Source organism: Oppia nitens, unplaced genomic scaffold (assembly GCF_028296485.1).
Source record: "Oppia nitens isolate AA-2021 unplaced genomic scaffold, nextdenovo-longstitch-racon4-pilon3 scaffold7_pilon_pilon_pilon, whole genome shotgun sequence".
NCBI classification, from domain to species: Eukaryota; Metazoa; Arthropoda; class Arachnida; order Sarcoptiformes; family Oppiidae; genus Oppia; species Oppia nitens.
This window is the reverse complement of record NW_026533251.1, coordinates 2822750-2839046: the sequence shown is the minus strand read 5'-3', so window position 1 is coordinate 2839046 and position 16297 is coordinate 2822750. Positions and strand designations below refer to the sequence as shown.

General features: G+C 27.9%; 4 protein-coding genes across 4 annotated transcripts; 2 read left to right on the top strand and 2 right to left on the bottom strand.

Annotated features, from left to right (window-relative positions):
- On the top strand, nt 1-4409 carry LOC128963624 (monocarboxylate transporter 10-like). The gene is made up of 4 exons (XM_054310137.1): nt 1-71; nt 151-562; nt 3137-4081; nt 4180-4409. The coding sequence occupies exons 2-4, from the start codon at nt 238-240 to the stop codon at nt 4407-4409; spliced, it is 1500 nt and encodes a 499-aa protein (XP_054166112.1). The 5' UTR covers nt 1-71; nt 151-237.
- Nucleotides 4410-4623: 214 nt separating this feature from the next.
- On the bottom strand, nt 4624-10061 carry LOC128963623 (exportin-4-like). The gene is made up of 4 exons (XM_054310136.1): nt 9655-10061; nt 8486-8741; nt 5462-8427; nt 4624-5038 (listed from the first exon to the last, which is right to left on the bottom strand). Exons 2-4 carry the CDS (start codon nt 8534-8536, stop codon nt 4624-4626), a joined length of 3432 nt encoding a protein of 1143 aa, XP_054166111.1. The 5' UTR covers nt 8537-8741; nt 9655-10061.
- Nucleotides 10062-10629: 568 nt separating this feature from the next.
- Nucleotides 10630-12629, top strand: LOC128963622 (importin subunit alpha-3-like). Its single transcript, XM_054310135.1, has 2 exons — nt 10630-10926; nt 10992-12629. Exons 1-2 carry the CDS (start codon nt 10810-10812, stop codon nt 12627-12629), a joined length of 1755 nt encoding a protein of 584 aa, XP_054166110.1. The 5' UTR covers nt 10630-10809.
- Nucleotides 12630-12841: 212 nt separating this feature from the next.
- LOC128963620 (putative sodium-dependent multivitamin transporter) lies at nt 12842-14874 on the bottom strand. Its single transcript, XM_054310134.1, has 5 exons — nt 14805-14874; nt 14469-14743; nt 14068-14408; nt 13786-13926; nt 12842-13712 (listed from the first exon to the last, which is right to left on the bottom strand). The coding sequence occupies exons 1-5, from the start codon at nt 14872-14874 to the stop codon at nt 12842-12844; spliced, it is 1698 nt and encodes a 565-aa protein (XP_054166109.1).
- Between the last annotated feature and the right edge of the window lie 1423 nt (nt 14875-16297).

The window sequence follows — 16297 nt, the reverse complement described above, 5'->3', positions numbered from 1 at the left end:
TAATGAGTTATTCCAAAATCAATGATTTAATTGGTGTTTGAATCGCCCACATAATCAATAAATTTTATATTGTAAGAGATATAACATATAATTCAAGGTTTTTCTAAAATATCAATATTTCAAAGCCTTTACTCTTTTTTTTATCTTAAGATTTCTTCCGAAATATTCATCGATTAGTCTTTGGTTTTGAGACTTGTAATCAACGACACAATTGTCTGATCCATTATTTCTTGAAATATGGTAAACATATGCGAAAGTAACGGCAAATTAGTATCTAATGGAACTAATAGTGAGAAACAAGTGATTATGAAACAGTCAAACGGCAATCATTGTACCGATTTTGTGGCCAAAGTCAACAAATCTGATGACGTATGGGAAACAACAAATGTTGAACAAAATAAAATTGATTCATTCACTATACATACCTGTGCTATAGTGATAGCCAGTGCTACTATCAATGGTACCATATTTGGAGTGGTCAACAGTTTCGGTGTACTCTATGTATACCTATTAGAGAAGTTCAGTGCTCAACAAAAGGTTCAATTTCTCGAACCGCTAATAGGTTTGTGTTTATACTTTATTATCATTTCTTAAAATAACTTATTTTACATTAATTTTGCAAATATTTGACTAAAATATTTACTATAACTCATAGATAACTATATTGTTATGTAATCTTTAAAACTTTAGACTGTAAAGCTATTATAAATTAATTGACAGTTATTATATATAATCTAAAATATTTCTTCAAAACACTTGTTAAGTCAATCAATTCTTTATTGCAAATTATTTTTAGATCAATTATTCATTTTTATCTACAATAAAATATAATAGACTTTTAAAACTTTTAAAATTAAACTTTTATAGTAATTTAAATAATTGTTCATAAATTAATATATTTACAATACATTATATAACTAAGCTTATATTCTTTAACTCATTTACCCTCCGATTATTTTTAACAAATTTCTTGGACTTAAAGATAAGAACTTTAGTTCAAAATACTCGTTAATATCTGTTTAAAAATATTATAAATATATATAACAAGAGATCTAAAAGGTTCACCACTTTATGTGGTTTTGGCGATAATTCAAGAGCCCGTCAGTGAATATAAAGACACTCTGTTTAATGTTTTAATTGAAATCAAAAGTGATTTTTTACAATAAAAGTAATTTAAATAAACTATAATTATCATTATAAAATTGAATGAAATTTTTTGTTATGAAAGTGTGTGGTGTATTATAATTTATATTATAAACTAAATCATATACAGTATTAATTGACACATTAGAAATATAAAACAGTATATGAATTATTATCTCAAGGATAAAAACAGGCCATCATTTAAATAATTATTGATATTTTATCAAACTTTTTAAAAAAACATATTAATATAAAATAAACATTTATTTTTATTAATCCCTTATAAATCCATATCTATATTAATATATAATTAAAAAGCGTTAAATTATTCATTGTTATAATACTTCATAATCAATAAACGATTCTCAATCTATAATATCTGTAATATTAATACTTAATGTATAGTACAATACTGTATAATATACAGTGTATATACTAATTTCATTAAAATTTTTATAATTCAAATATTTGATTAAAATATATTTATTTATTCAAAAATTATTAGTTTTTTGAAAGGTATTTACACTTAAAATTATATAACATTTAAAAATAATGTAAAAAATTATTAATCATTTGCAAAAAAATGTTTACAATGAATATATATTATAATTATATATTTATATTATTTTTTATATTATCAACATTTGGATACAATATACAGTGTGATACACTGTATTATTATAATAATAGATAAATATGTACTGTATATTCAGTATATACTGTATATATAAATTGGTAAATATTTATTTAGAAATACAAATATCCAAAAATAGATCTCAATTTTAGTTGTAATCCATTATTCGAGTTGTTTTTGAAAACATTTAATTTAAAATACTTTAAATAATTGATTGTTAATAGAATCGGTTAAATGCAATAAATTTCTACACAAATCACTGATTCTATTATTTCCTATTTTAAAATTGTCTTTTGAATACTTGCCATAAATGTAATGTTTAGTTAAATATGTATTTATTTATTATATGCAAAGTTTTTTTTTGTTGATATATCATGTCGTGAACCTTTAAAAAAGTAATTTTGTATAACATTAGTCAAAAACATATAAATAAATAAAATTGCTTAAAGAATATTATTTACAATAAAAAAAATCAATTTTTAAGTTTGAATATAAAAATGGCATTATTTGGTATTAATATAATAAATTGAATGTTAATATTATATTATGTATAGTATTGCCAGAGAGACTGTCTAATAGCTTATCTTTTAGTCTAATAATCAATATTTAATATTAAATAACTTATTATTAGACGCTAAACATAACATAAATTTTTACTAAATAATAGATAAGGTTTCACAACTCGGACTCATCTCAATCAATAKAAACATTATTGAACACTATATTATTGAAAATAAATCAATTATTAAAATATAAAACATAGATTTCAATGTAAATCAATGTTTACAAATTTATTGTACAGTAATTATGATGTAATGATAATAAAAATTGCAGAATCGGAAACTTAAATTATAATCAAATTAAAAATTATCTATTAATTGATTAAATTCTAGACAAACATAAAGGGTTTCGTGTAATTATGATAGTAATTAATACCATTATATGTCAATTTATGTCAATACAAATGAAAAATTATAACAACTTATACATGTATTAATATACAGAAAATTATTTATATTTATTAGAATTTAGTAAATAATAACCAAATTTTTACAATTAGTTTTTGAAAATTACATTTAAGTAATATATATGTAGATATTTATAATGATTTGTTATAAAGTTTTTTAGAGTAATTTATAAATACTAATGGTCTGAAAACAACTACAACTATAAATAATTGGCAAATTTGGCATTTGTCTGATATGTCAAAAATAAATTATTAATCATTGAAATGAATGATTGCATTTAAACTGATATGAATGCCCAGTCTTTTTGACGACAATTTATATAACTATTTGTGATCAACTCAATGATAAAATGTCTAAAACTGATATCAAATATTTTTTATTTACATTATAGCGGGTGTCGGCTCCGTATGCGTTGGTCTCATATTTTTTTGCTCAATATTTGCCTCATTATTGACCGATCGCTTCGGTATTCAGAGGATATGCTTTGTTGGTGGCCTATTGGCCACCGTAGGCATGTATAGCAGCTCATTGTCTACTAATTTGACACAATTATACATAACATATGGCATAATATTAGGATTGGGAGCATCACTTTCATACGCTCCTTCACTTGTTATTTTAGGCCATTATTTCAAAAGACGTTTAGGTTTAGTAAATGGTTTGGTAACGGCTGGTAGTGCTGTCTTCACCGTAATTATGCCAATAATGCTTAAAATGTTAATTGAAAGCAAAGGCATTAATGGCACTCTTGAGTACTTATCATTACTGATGTCAGTGCTAATGGTATGTGCGCTTACATTCAAAGAAAATCTATCATTTAATGGCAAACCTAAAGTCACTAATGAAGAAGTAGTTAAATGCAAACGGAAGGGCTTAATGAAGAGTTCGCTTTACAAAAACAAGTTATATATTTTGTGGGCCATAACTATATTATTATCACTGTTTGGCTATTTTGTGCCGTTTTTTCATTTGGTAAAACACGCCAATGATGTGCACTCGGAGTTTAAGGGAGAAATACTGGTCACATGTATCGGTGCCTTCTCTTGTTTGGGTCGCTTCATAACCGGACCCATTGCTGACATATCAAACGTCAATCGCATTATTTTACAGCAAATAGCCTTTTGCTCGATAGGCTTATTGACGATTAGCATAACAATCGCCAATAGTTTTGGACTTTTGTTAATATGTTGTGGTTTAGGACTTTTTGACGGTTGCTTTATATCAATTCTGGGACCGATAGCTTTTGATTTAGTCGGACCTGAAAATGCCAGTCAAGCCATTGGTCTACTCTTGTGTTTCTGTTCATTGCCACTCACTGTTGGCCCACCCATAGCTGGTAAGCATATATATATATACACAAAATATATCTTATATATACCGTATACTACAATACAATTAAATAACTTAATTTCAATTATTTGCTTCAAATAATAGCTTATTTATATGATGTGAACGGCAATTATAATCTGGCTTTTGTGTTGTCCGGCATTCCTCCACTGATCGGCGCTTTCCTTATGATATTCATTCTTAAACTTCAGAGAAATATTAGACAAAAAGTCAAACTTTCCTACGAAGACACTAATGCTTATAAGTCGGTGTCGGGTAATGGACTCAAAGAGACTAATAACAAGTTATGTGTAACACTAGTCAACAATGATGTATAATATTATTCATATAATAATTAAGTAAAGGTTTATAAATTATAATCAACAATATTATCAAAAAAAATATAATATATTATTAATTTTGTTTATAAAATCTAATGATATTATATTTGAAATAAATTACTCTTAAGTGCCATAAATATAATGAGATTTATTTTAATGAAATGTCAAACAAGTGTTAAATTAAAATCAATTAAAAGACAAATAAAAGAAACTATTTTATACAAAGCAATCCTTGTATTTCAATAACAAATGTTTCAAAACGTCGTTTGAATGTTGCCCTGTGAGCTCTGACACCATCGAGTGCTAGTCCTTCCATAAGCTTTTCAAAAGCTGTTTGTAGCTGTTTTTGGATCACTTCCTCTTTGCCAGAAGTAATGATTTGTTGCGCCAACTCTTGATATCTCGAGGGAAAGCAACAGATGAGTGAAAAGAGAGCGTTGGCCACACTCTCTCTCATAGTCACATCATTACTGGTTCCGCATTCAAATAATGTGAACTCAAAGATCAGCGCCAGAAATGGTTCAACAAGTCTGACAATTGTCACGAATTTGTTTGGTTCGCGCATAGCATGAGTTCCCAACACTGAGATTATTGTCAGACAATTGCTCTTTATTTCATTACCGAACCTATTATTTAATTAATAAACATTAAGTCAATTACAATTCAATACTTAATATAATCTATTGAATAATATTTAATTATTTATATCTATTGTAAACAAAATTACTTGACTCCAATCTAATCAATTAAATAATTTGATATTTATATATATATTTATAAACTCAACTTTATATAACATAAACTGTCCTAAATCAGTGACAATCATAAGTCATATGAATTAACAAAACTGCAAAAATATCATTTTTAATGTTATCTCATATCTATGTCAATATTAAGCATAAAAAATCTATTTTTGATATATTATTACCGTAATTATTAAGTTATAATATAAATGTAATTATCTTGAAAATTAATCAAAATGCTAAATAAATACTTTAATTAATAACAAAACATCTTTTGTAAAATAATTTGATATGTCATTAACTTACGTTGATTTGAGAGCGAGTTGAACGCTCTCTACAATTGATTGCATCAGAGGATCGGGCAATCCTTGGAGTCTTTCGGGATCTTCACATAAAAAGACAATCAGCTTATAATAGCTTTGACACAATTTGGGAAATCCTAACAATTGTGCGCTCATTAATGGCATTATTATATTGAGACCAACAAAAACAATTTGAGTGGCGCTTATACTTGAGTTCTGGTCTCCCTTTACGTCGTGAAACCATTCAATAAAGTCTTTGGCCGCTAAGTCATTAAGAAAGTTTAAAATCACTAAAATGTCATTATATGCCTCTTCGTCATCAATGGATTCTCGTGAAGAACGACAAGAATTATGTTTAGCGTATTCATTAAGTATAGCTATGGATGTGTTATAAAATGTTAAGACATCGTTATCTGATAGATAACAGAGTATCCGATTTGTCAGTTGTCCCAAAAGGTTAAGAATTGCCAATACAATAGAGTTATAATTATGTAAAATTGATAACATTTTTGGTAAATCCATAAAAATAGGTGATATAAAATTGGGCCAAACATTGTTTATATTGACAGCAGTCGTACCACAAGCTATACCTTCAAGACATTCATAAAGTTCAACAATAGCTGTTCTCAATGGTTCGCCGAGACTTTGCTCTTCAATCGATGTCTGAATTTTTCGGTAGCGTTCGACTAACGGCTGGAATAATTGGTCATAAAGTTCGGGATTGTATGTAACGATATGGACAAACACTTGATATATATTTCTACGAGTAGTTATCGATAGGTTTTGTAATTCATTAGTTGAGTGTTTGGTTAATAACTTATTCATATTAACGCAATTGTATAGAGCTTTACATCTTTCAACACAATTCTTGACGAAATGGACTAATGTTTGGGACGATTCTTCAGTTACCTGAGCCTCACTCGACCAATGAATCAATTTTGTGATTATATGATCAACAATTAAATTCAGTACATTATTAGCATAGATAGAGTCGCGTCCAAAACACGTGTTGAGAGCGATACTCATTTCATTATAATCGCTCTCATTTGGCAACAAATATGTTAACATAAATCGCGATATGAATAAAGTTAGAGATAGTGATACCTGAGGACTGACCCATTGATTCATATTATTTTCACACAAGTATTTCTCCATTTGACATAATTTTAAAAATATAGTTATAATTCGTACAATAGGATCAATATTAGATGAGGAAAATGCATCCAAATTTTGCAAACATTGTAACGTTTGACTTAAATCTGATTGAATTGCTATAGAAAATGACATCACTTGTGATGGTATCATCTCCCGTTCCCCATAGTATACATAATTGGTTTGAGTCAATACATTTGCTGTTATTAAAATAAGCCAATGAATGTCTTCACTCAAAGCAGTCCATTCGTACATTTTTTCTTGTGATTGTCCATCACGTCTGAGACATGTCTCAAATTGATTGACACGAAGGGAGAGAATTTGAATCAAACAATTAATTGAATGATTGGTATCAATCCGTGCTATAGAGCCGATTGCATTCAACTGTTCGCCGTATAAAACAATATCATTGTCTTCAAACTCTTGTATGTCATCTTCAACATCATTGATAGGCTGTCTTAAACCCTCGGGTCGGCTCAAATGTATTCGAATATATGCTTCAAATATTGGTCGCGTCCAGACTGATAACGCATCTAACTTTATCACACTATTAGATCCATTGTTTGAATTATCTGATTCTTCATTACGATTAACTCTTTCAATAATGGCAATGACAGACATCCATGCGTTCAATAGATTGTCAATTGATAGCTTGTAGCGATCAAACTCTTCTTCATCTTTATTGCTCAATGAATCACAGAGTAATTTGCAGGTAATCTGTGCCATCATCTCAAGAAAAGACTTCAATAAATCCATATCAACAAAGTTTATTTGATCTCTTGATTGAAGTCGTATACAAATGCGATTGATTACAGCACTTAATGGGACCACTTCTGTGATAGTGATTGTATCGCATATTTGCTTTACTAAACCTATTGTACCCGATATTATAGCTTTTAAAAATTTAGATCTGCTTTCGGCATTTATAAGAATTGGTCCATTAAGTGATGACAATTGATTAATACATTGCAATGAATAGTGCATCAGTTTGTCGTCATTTGTCTCTCTAAGACATAAATGAATTTCCATGAAAATTGATATGACGTCTCCATCAAGCAGTACTTCCTTCCAGTCAATGGCCGGTTGAAGAACTGGATTCTCAATAGAGTCGACATGTTTTGCATATTGAGATGAGAATATAGTGATGACATCGAAATTCCACGAAAGAATAAAATCACAAATCCGTAGCAATTTTGTCGATAATTGTGTCCATTCGCCACTCGGAGGTGTTGTCCGCGATATTCTTAAATGAGTCATTAGTGTAGAGACAACACATCTAAATATACTCTTGAGATGTGTGTTTTCAAATTTTTTCTTTGACCTCAAATGTGTGGCCCACGAGAGGCCAAAATCGGACGCACGGGTTGAAGATGAGTACTCGTTAAGCACAGACAACAATGATGTACAGCATATGATTCTTGATGTGTGATCACTGTTAACATTGGATAGTGTTTCGTATAAAAATGTCAATATCTGTGCCAAAGATTGGGAATCATTTCCCTCATCGATTGCAATACGCTTTACAACAATAGCGCAAACCATTAAAAGCTGTTCGCAAACAAATGGTTCCAACGGATGACTATTAACATAATCATTGAGATATTTAAGAAGTATTTTTCTTTGATCTTCATTGAGATACTGCCAGTCTCTGATGACACCATTCTTGAGACACACGCCTGTCTGAAACTGGACGAAAGGCACGTGTGATGTCTCGAGGATATCGCGACACAAATCAAACGGACACTTTGTCTTCTGAAAGTCAATGAACACCTGTTGTGCGCCATTCCTCTGCTCTGTTGTCACACAGTTTGGCGGTGCCTAACAATCCACACAAACATATCAATTAGGTATCAATAAGTGGTCACAAAATACATACCAATAGCATTTGGGCACAACTTTCCAACTGTTGAATAATATTACCGTTCATTGTCTGGTCTGTCGTCAATCGGTGGTCACATACATCGGGTCACTGTCTCATCATATGTTTGGTCAAACAGTCCATTCATTTCAAGTTATTATCGATGCAAACAAATGTTGCGATCGGAGTGAGAGTCCACTCAGCTATACATCCAATGTTTGCCACAATATATACACTGTTTGTTACAATCCTATGGATGCCATTCATTATATTTCTATGTAAATAATGTATAAATAAATACATCAATACATTACATATACTCTATTTATGTGACACATGTTATAACAGATTTAATAAGTTATATAATATACTAATTGTAATATAAATATAATATAATATATTATAATAAATAAATATAACATATCATAAAATTAACAATTCATTTACTAAATAATGTTATATCATATTTCATTCAATTATCATTGATATTAATTTACATTTTACTTAAAATAACTGTTAACTATTGAAATAAATATCAAAAAATAGAGATCACATAATAACTTCATTTATAAATAAAATATAATAAATTGTTTTTAATTCATTTTCAATTTTTATATATCAATATTTTGAATATTTTTTTCAAGTTTTATAACATGGATTATTAATAGGATGAACGTTATGTTTTAAATAGTTATAAAATATTGCTATTTGCAAATTGCAATCTAAAAATTACATTAAATAAATTTATGGTAATATACTGTACATTAATTTAAAACAATTAGAAATTATGTATTGAATAGATTTTTAAAAAATTATGTTTGAGAATAGAGTGCAATAAATACTGTATAGTTGTTAGAAAATATAATATAACTTAAATACTTAAAACAAATGAGAATTTTTTGTAATGATAACAAAATTACCATTAAATGTGAAGTTTTATAATAATTTAACTATAAATAAATACTATACTTTACTCTAACTGTTATATAGTTTGACAATAATTGTTATTATTAGTCAATTAGTTTTTACTTATTTAAAAAAAATCATATTTTATAAAATTCATAAGCTATAGAATTTTATTTCTATTGGAAGAGTATTTATTGTAATAAATTATAATTATAAACTATTGTATATTTGTTTTTTATTTAAAATATAGACATTTAATGATACTTTTTAAATATAAATACCGGTAATTATATATGTTTTGATAACCATTTTTCAAACTGGTGTCAAACTACAGTATAATATGCAATAGCTTAGCCAAAATAATCTTTCAAACATTAAAAAATTTATAGCAAAACTATATTGATTAGTAAATTAAGCAATAAAAATGTTGACACTATAATACATGTTCACTCAACCCATGCCGACCTCCCGTATCGCGTACAGCACTGGTATCCAAAACCAGTGCATATGTGGTGACAACCGGTGACCATTGAAACGACAGCCTATTGGACACATTATTACTAGTTTAGTGATTTGCAAGTGTTTTCAACCAAAAATGAAAATAAGAAAAACTTTTAATTTAATTTATTGTATTTTTAATTTAAATGAAGAAATTTTATTTAATTGATGTTTGATATTAACGATATTGTCGTTCAATTATAATTAATTACTTAATTAAACTCAGATAAAGTTTAAATGGAAAATCTTTTATTAAAAGTTTAAATTTTAAACTCAAAATCAAATGTTTGAAACGTTATATACAGTATATTCATAATTAACAACATTGTAAGCAAAATAATAAATTTTAAACAGTAATTGTTATTTTAATTGAAAATAATTTGCTTAAAATTTTGGAAAATTTATTAGTTTTAGTTATAACTAACTATAAAATTCAGTTTTATTTAGTATGAAATGTTAATATTTTTAAAAATCTTAGTATTAGTACTAATAATTAAAGATTTGTCAAATAGTTTTTGATAATTACATTAAGTAATACTGTAGTTAACCTCAACATTGAAAGTGACCCCACTTTGGGTAAAATATTTGCATAGTTTAGTCAAATGACTAATAAATAAAATAAATAGTTTTGTATTGAATTACAACACTATTATTGAAGTGTTGAATGTTTTAGTATTAAGTGTTAGCCAATGACAGCACTCATAGCTTTCCCTTTAATAACATAACAAATGTCGCAACAAATGATTTAAAACAATATTTTTTAGTAAATGAATTGAATTTGAAGTAAATTTATGGAAACATTTGAATAATGATTAGTCTATTGAATGCTATATTTATTTCAATTCATTTACAAAATAGCATTCAATTGATGACTTGATTTGTTGTCATTAAGTGATTGTTAGACCACTTGTTATACTATTAATTGATTGTTTGACGCCATGAGTCTTGTCTTGAATTCAACGATTGATAGCCAAATTGTGGCCAAAACATCGGCAATTAGTTGCAGTCAATCGCCGAGAACTGAATTGTATAAAAATAAAGAGAAGTGTCAAAAGGTATGGAACTATTAAATTGTGATAATTATAACAAATAACTAATGATTATAACAATATATTGTCAGCAATTAAGACGAAGACGTAGTGAAACTGTTGTTGAACTGAGAAAACAAAAGAAGGAAAACATTTGCGACCAAAGAAGGAGTATTTCAGTTCTTGATTATTGGTCCGATGAAACCATTAATGATGAAGAAGACGAAGAGCTAATGGCACTAAATATAAATGAAGTGCTCATGACTTTGACTGTGGCCAACGTTTCAGACATATCACCGAAATATATAAAATATTTGCGACAATTTATACAAAATAGTAGAGAACCGCAAAACCTTGAGAGTTGTGAACAGAAAGTGGAACAGATTCTAGTCGTTACTCAAGTGATGACTGAACTGTTATCCGACAAAATGGTGACGAAATTAATTATTTGTATCAAAAGTGATGACTCTTCAATGGCTCTTCTCCAAGAAGTATTATCACTATTGGCTCTCATATGTTCCTATGGTAAGGATGAGGTGATAGTGTTGGTCAAAGCCGGTATAGTTAATGATTTACTGTCACTATTAAAATACGATAATTTTAAAGTTATCGACGAAGCAGTTTCTGCTCTGACATTCATTTGGGATTCTTGTACTGAAATGCAAGACTTGATTACTAACACGAATTTCCTTAAATCAGTAACTGATTTGATTGATTCAGAAGCGTCAGTGAGTCCATCAAAGTTAGTGAAAAATGATCCGAGAATATCGTTAATGCGGACCATTTCGTGGTCACTCTTAACTTTGTGTCAAAATCGAAATCTTAGATCATATCTATTGGCACACAATTTGATTTCCTATTTTCAGAAACTTCTTCATTATTTTGATGATAAGGTTAAGACATATGTCTTAAAAGCACTTTCAGCCACTACTGAAAGGATTGCCGCCATTAGCGATGATAATTTGTCTCCAGTTCTTAAGATTATTCATTCAATTGTTAGTAATATAACACTCTTCGAGTCGATTATACAGCTTTTATTGGCAAACGATAACAATATAGTATTTTATGCCATCCGTATAATTGGTAATATTATATCGTGGGGCGAATCATACACACAAATTGCAATTCAGGCCAAAATATTGGACAGATTTAATTGTTTACTGAATCATCAAAACTCGAAAGTGCAGAGAGAGGCCGCGTATACTGTCTCTAACATAAGTGCCGGAAATTATTGTCAAATACAAGCTATTATTGATTCAAATCTTATGCCGGCAATTGTTGAACTCCTATATATGGGTGACTACCGAACTCAAGTAGAAGCAGCACATGTATTGCTCAACATTACTTCAGTTGGATCAGCTCAACAAATTGCTTATATTATCAATATTGATAAGAAAGTTGAAAATATGGACTCAGTTGACGCAATGGCCACTTTGTTGACAGCAGTTGATGTCAAAACAATTAATAATTGTTTGAAATTTTATGATAACATTTTGACTTTTGCTAAACGAATAAATATATTAAACGAAGTGATAAAAAAATGCGAAATCTCTTCAGTTGTCTATTACATTGAAGAACTGCAAAATAACAGAAACACTGATTTGGCTAATTTGGCGACACATCTGATGGATGAATACTTCTCTAAAGATATATCACTTGAAGAAGAAATGTTATTAAATACTAGTCTCAACTCCGATGATATGATATCTGAACAGAATTTTTCATTTTGAATCTTCATTTATATCTGATTTAAAATATTAATCTTTATTTTGTTGATTGTTTTATATTTTTAATTAAAAATGAATAGAAATTAATATAATATAACATATGAATGTAAATTATGTAAAAAATATAACTAATTATTATTGTTTTATATTGTATTAAAATGTATTTTACTATATACAACATTTATTTAAAAAATAAGTAACAAATTATTTATTAATTAAAAATTATTTAGTTTTATACTTTCATTTGTATCATTGATTTCGATGCCATGATTTCCACTACTTCTCAACAATGGTGTCAACAAAGAATTATTGACTGGTTTTTGATTACCTTTAAGTTTACTTAAGATAATAGCTATGATTAAACCTATTGTGAATGTAAAGGCAGAGAACCACATGTAAGACAAGTTATATAATGAAAATGAATTGTTTTGGTTGAGAGGTTGTTGTGGCAAACTTGAGGTTAAGTTATTAAACATATTGTTTGGACATTCTTGTGTTGATCGAGATAATGGTATCGGTTTTGAAGCGAATAAAACGTTACCGATTCCGATCCAAAAGCCGACGATTAAACTAATAACAAATCCTATTAAAGTACCGAATGAATTACATCCGGGACAACACATACCGGCTGTAAAAAGCATTAATAAGGGTCCGCCAACCACTCCAAAGATTATAAGTGACGCCTGAAGTATAGCTGGCATTTGGTCGGCCAATACTGTCAGTGAAACACAAAGACATCCATAAAACATAACCAAAATCTTTGAGGCAATTATTTCAAATTTTTGTGACAATCGATCTCTAAAATGTGGTTTTATATAATCTTCTAACGAGACGGCAGCCAATGAATTAACAAATGAAGAAACCGAAGATAAAGAGCCGCTAAAAATGCCAGCAATTATAAGACCTGGAAGGCCTGGATATGTTGCCAACGACTTCATCACAAAATATGGCATCAATTGATCAGATTTTAATATTTCATTTTCAAGCAATGGATCGCATTTCCAGAAATTGGCAAAAATAACTAATCCGGTAAATGCTGTGATCAATGATAACATTGAAGTGAGAATCCAACTAATGGTAAGCGCTCTATATTGAAAAATTATTGAAATCAAATCAAATTAATTATTATTTAATAATAAATAAAATAGTTATTTATTACTTTTGAGATTTTCTTAAGCTTTTTAGTGTCAATAGTCTCTGAACTTGTGTTTGATTGACTCCATAAAGTGATACATATATAAATACCCCACCAATTGTTAGTGACCACAAACTTTGTCGAGTGAATGGGTTTGGATCTAAGCTATAATTGATTTAAGTATTGAATATTTAATTATTAATATCGCATATTAAAGAATAACATTGAATAACAAAGTTATTAATTTTTAAAAAATATATTTAATTGTTTAGAAATTAAAAGAAATGTTAAGAATGAATGTAATACTTGATTAAATTTAATCGGTTAGACACGAGAGCCCTGTGCCAGACAACATCAATCCCTCCGACATCAACAGTGCCTTTAATTATGATAGCAATTAATGCGGTAAACATAAGTATCGATTGAAAGACATCCGTCCAGATGACAGCCTTAATGCCACCAATAGTGCAATAAAGAGTACAGACAAAACCTACTGAGATAATAGCTGTCCATTTAGACAGACCTGTGACCGCACTGAGAGCCAGTGCCGGCGCGTACAACACTATTGACATATAGACTATCATTTGTGTTGTGAATACCAAAGAAGCGGTGATTCGTACGGTTCGGTTAAATCGTTTTTCTAAATACTAGAAATAAAATTAATTTTAAAAATTTAAACAATTATTTGGCTAATTTTAAAGAAAAACCTCATAAATTGAAACAACTTTGAGTTTATAGAAAACAGGCAAAAATATGAGTCCAGCGATTGGAGTACCGATAATATAAGATATGTTTATAATGATAAACTCAATGCCAAACATATATATCTCAGCGGTAACTCCTAAAAGAGTGATCGCCGACATAAAGCTGGCCATCAGTGAGAATGCCACCGGAATTACAGACATTTGTTTGTTTGCCAACAGATATTCTTCTGTTGTTTGCTGTCGACCTCCACTGAGTTTGTAATAAATACCAATCAATGCTATTTGAAAATAAAGTAAAGATTTAATAAATTATAAGAATTACATTTAACAACAACTGACCAGAAATGACAAGCATTAGTCCAAACACTGTGTAATCAATGACTGATAAGTGATTCTTCTCTAAATCCATCTTTCTTTAGACTAAAAGATACTTAAAAACTAAATGTTAAAAAATATTTTGTTTTCTAATTATATTATTTGATTTATCGTTTAATATTATGTAATACTATATCCATAATACATATATGTATAATATTCACGAAATTAAAAATATTGAATTTTGTTTGAAAATAAATTTGATTTGTAATGAAAACTACTGTTTTCTGTATATATATTATTATAATAACTCGTGTATTAAATATTCTAATGAATACACATTTTCACGCAGAAGTCGTTGCTATCATTTGAAAAGTCATTTAAAGAGTGGTTTGACAAGAATTTGAAGACCTGTTCATAGATACCACTCTTTGTGTTAAATAAAATATTCATATTTTAAGTGATGTTTAATTTGCAGAAAAGATTTTACTAAAATTTCTGAATAGATTTAATTTTATAATTTAAACTAACATTTTAAAAATTAATTTGCTTTATAAACAAAACATATTTATTTTGTAAAATTAAAATAAGTCTAATGTACTTATTTTAAATCAAATCATTAATAATTGCTATAAATATTATAATTATCAAATATTTTCTTAAATTAAACTTTATTTATTTAAGTCTTACTTAAATTGATTAATGTTTATTTAATTAATATTTTTCAAAATTTAGCTAAATATAAATACAAGATTTTCAGTAATATTATTTTTTTGTGAAATAATTAATTACTCAAATAAATATTATACCAGATTATTAAACTACCAAAAATTTTACAAAAGTATCTTAATTTAACAACTTTAAAATTAAAAAAAATACATTTATTATACTCCATAATTTAATACTGTATAAAATTATTTTATATTATTGCAATAAATAGTAACAAAAACTTAAATATTTTGCATAAAATTTCATTGAAATATTCAAAAATCAATTTGAAATCAATAAATTTAGACATACTATTTAAGAATACCTCTTAAAATATTAAAATACAGTTTAATATAACAATGTTTTTTAGGGTTCAATAGGTGGTAGCACAAGGAAATAGATTCCCTGGGAATTCCAAGGGAGCAGAAAACATAGGGAACTTTTGGTAAATAAAAAGAGGAATGCTATTTGTAGAATCATAAATATAATATAAATATATTATATGATCTAATGTATTATCATTCATAATAAGGTATTTATATTCTAATATAACTATTTAATACAGTATATAGAATGTGAAAACAAGTACAAAATGCCATATAAAACATCAAATTATATATAAATATATACAGAATATTAAATGTATTATTTAATAATATTGTTTTTTATAGTTGAAGTTAAACAATTATATACAGTCTCTCTCTCTCTCTCTCTCTCTCTCTCTCTCTCTCTCTCTCTCTCACCCATGAAATGCTCAAAAGTGATGAAAAAACTGATATCACTGTTACTGTGAATACAGTAGTGGTGTC

Coding starts and splice junctions, on each gene's coding strand:
- LOC128963624 (XM_054310137.1), top strand. CDS start 238: ATGGTAAACATATGCGAAAGTAACGGCAAATTAGTATCTAATGGAACT. Junction 563..3,136: donor ATTTCTCGAACCGCTAATAG/GTTTGTGTTTAT, acceptor TTTACATTATAG/CGGGTGTCGGCTCCGTATGC. Junction 4,082..4,179: donor TGTTGGCCCACCCATAGCTG/GTAAGCATATAT, acceptor TTCAAATAATAG/CTTATTTATATGATGTGAAC.
- LOC128963623 (XM_054310136.1), bottom strand. CDS start 8,536: ATGAACGGTAATATTATTCAACAGTTGGAAAGTTGTGCCCAAATGCTA. Junction 8,428..8,485: donor GTTGTGCCCAAATGCTATTG/GTATGTATTTTG, acceptor GTGGATTGTTAG/GCACCGCCAAACTGTGTGAC. Junction 5,039..5,461: donor CAACTCGCTCTCAAATCAAC/GTAAGTTAATGA, acceptor ATTAAATAATAG/GTTCGGTAATGAAATAAAGA.
- LOC128963622 (XM_054310135.1), top strand. CDS start 10,810: ATGAGTCTTGTCTTGAATTCAACGATTGATAGCCAAATTGTGGCCAAA. Junction 10,927..10,991: donor ATAAAGAGAAGTGTCAAAAG/GTATGGAACTAT, acceptor ATATATTGTCAG/CAATTAAGACGAAGACGTAG.
- LOC128963620 (XM_054310134.1), bottom strand. CDS start 14,874: ATGGATTTAGAGAAGAATCACTTATCAGTCATTGATTACACAGTGTTT. Junction 14,409..14,468: donor AAGTTGTTTCAATTTATGAG/GTTTTTCTTTAA, acceptor TTTTATTTCTAG/TATTTAGAAAAACGATTTAA. Junction 13,713..13,785: donor AGCTTAAGAAAATCTCAAAA/GTAATAAATAAC, acceptor TTTTCAATATAG/AGCGCTTACCATTAGTTGGA.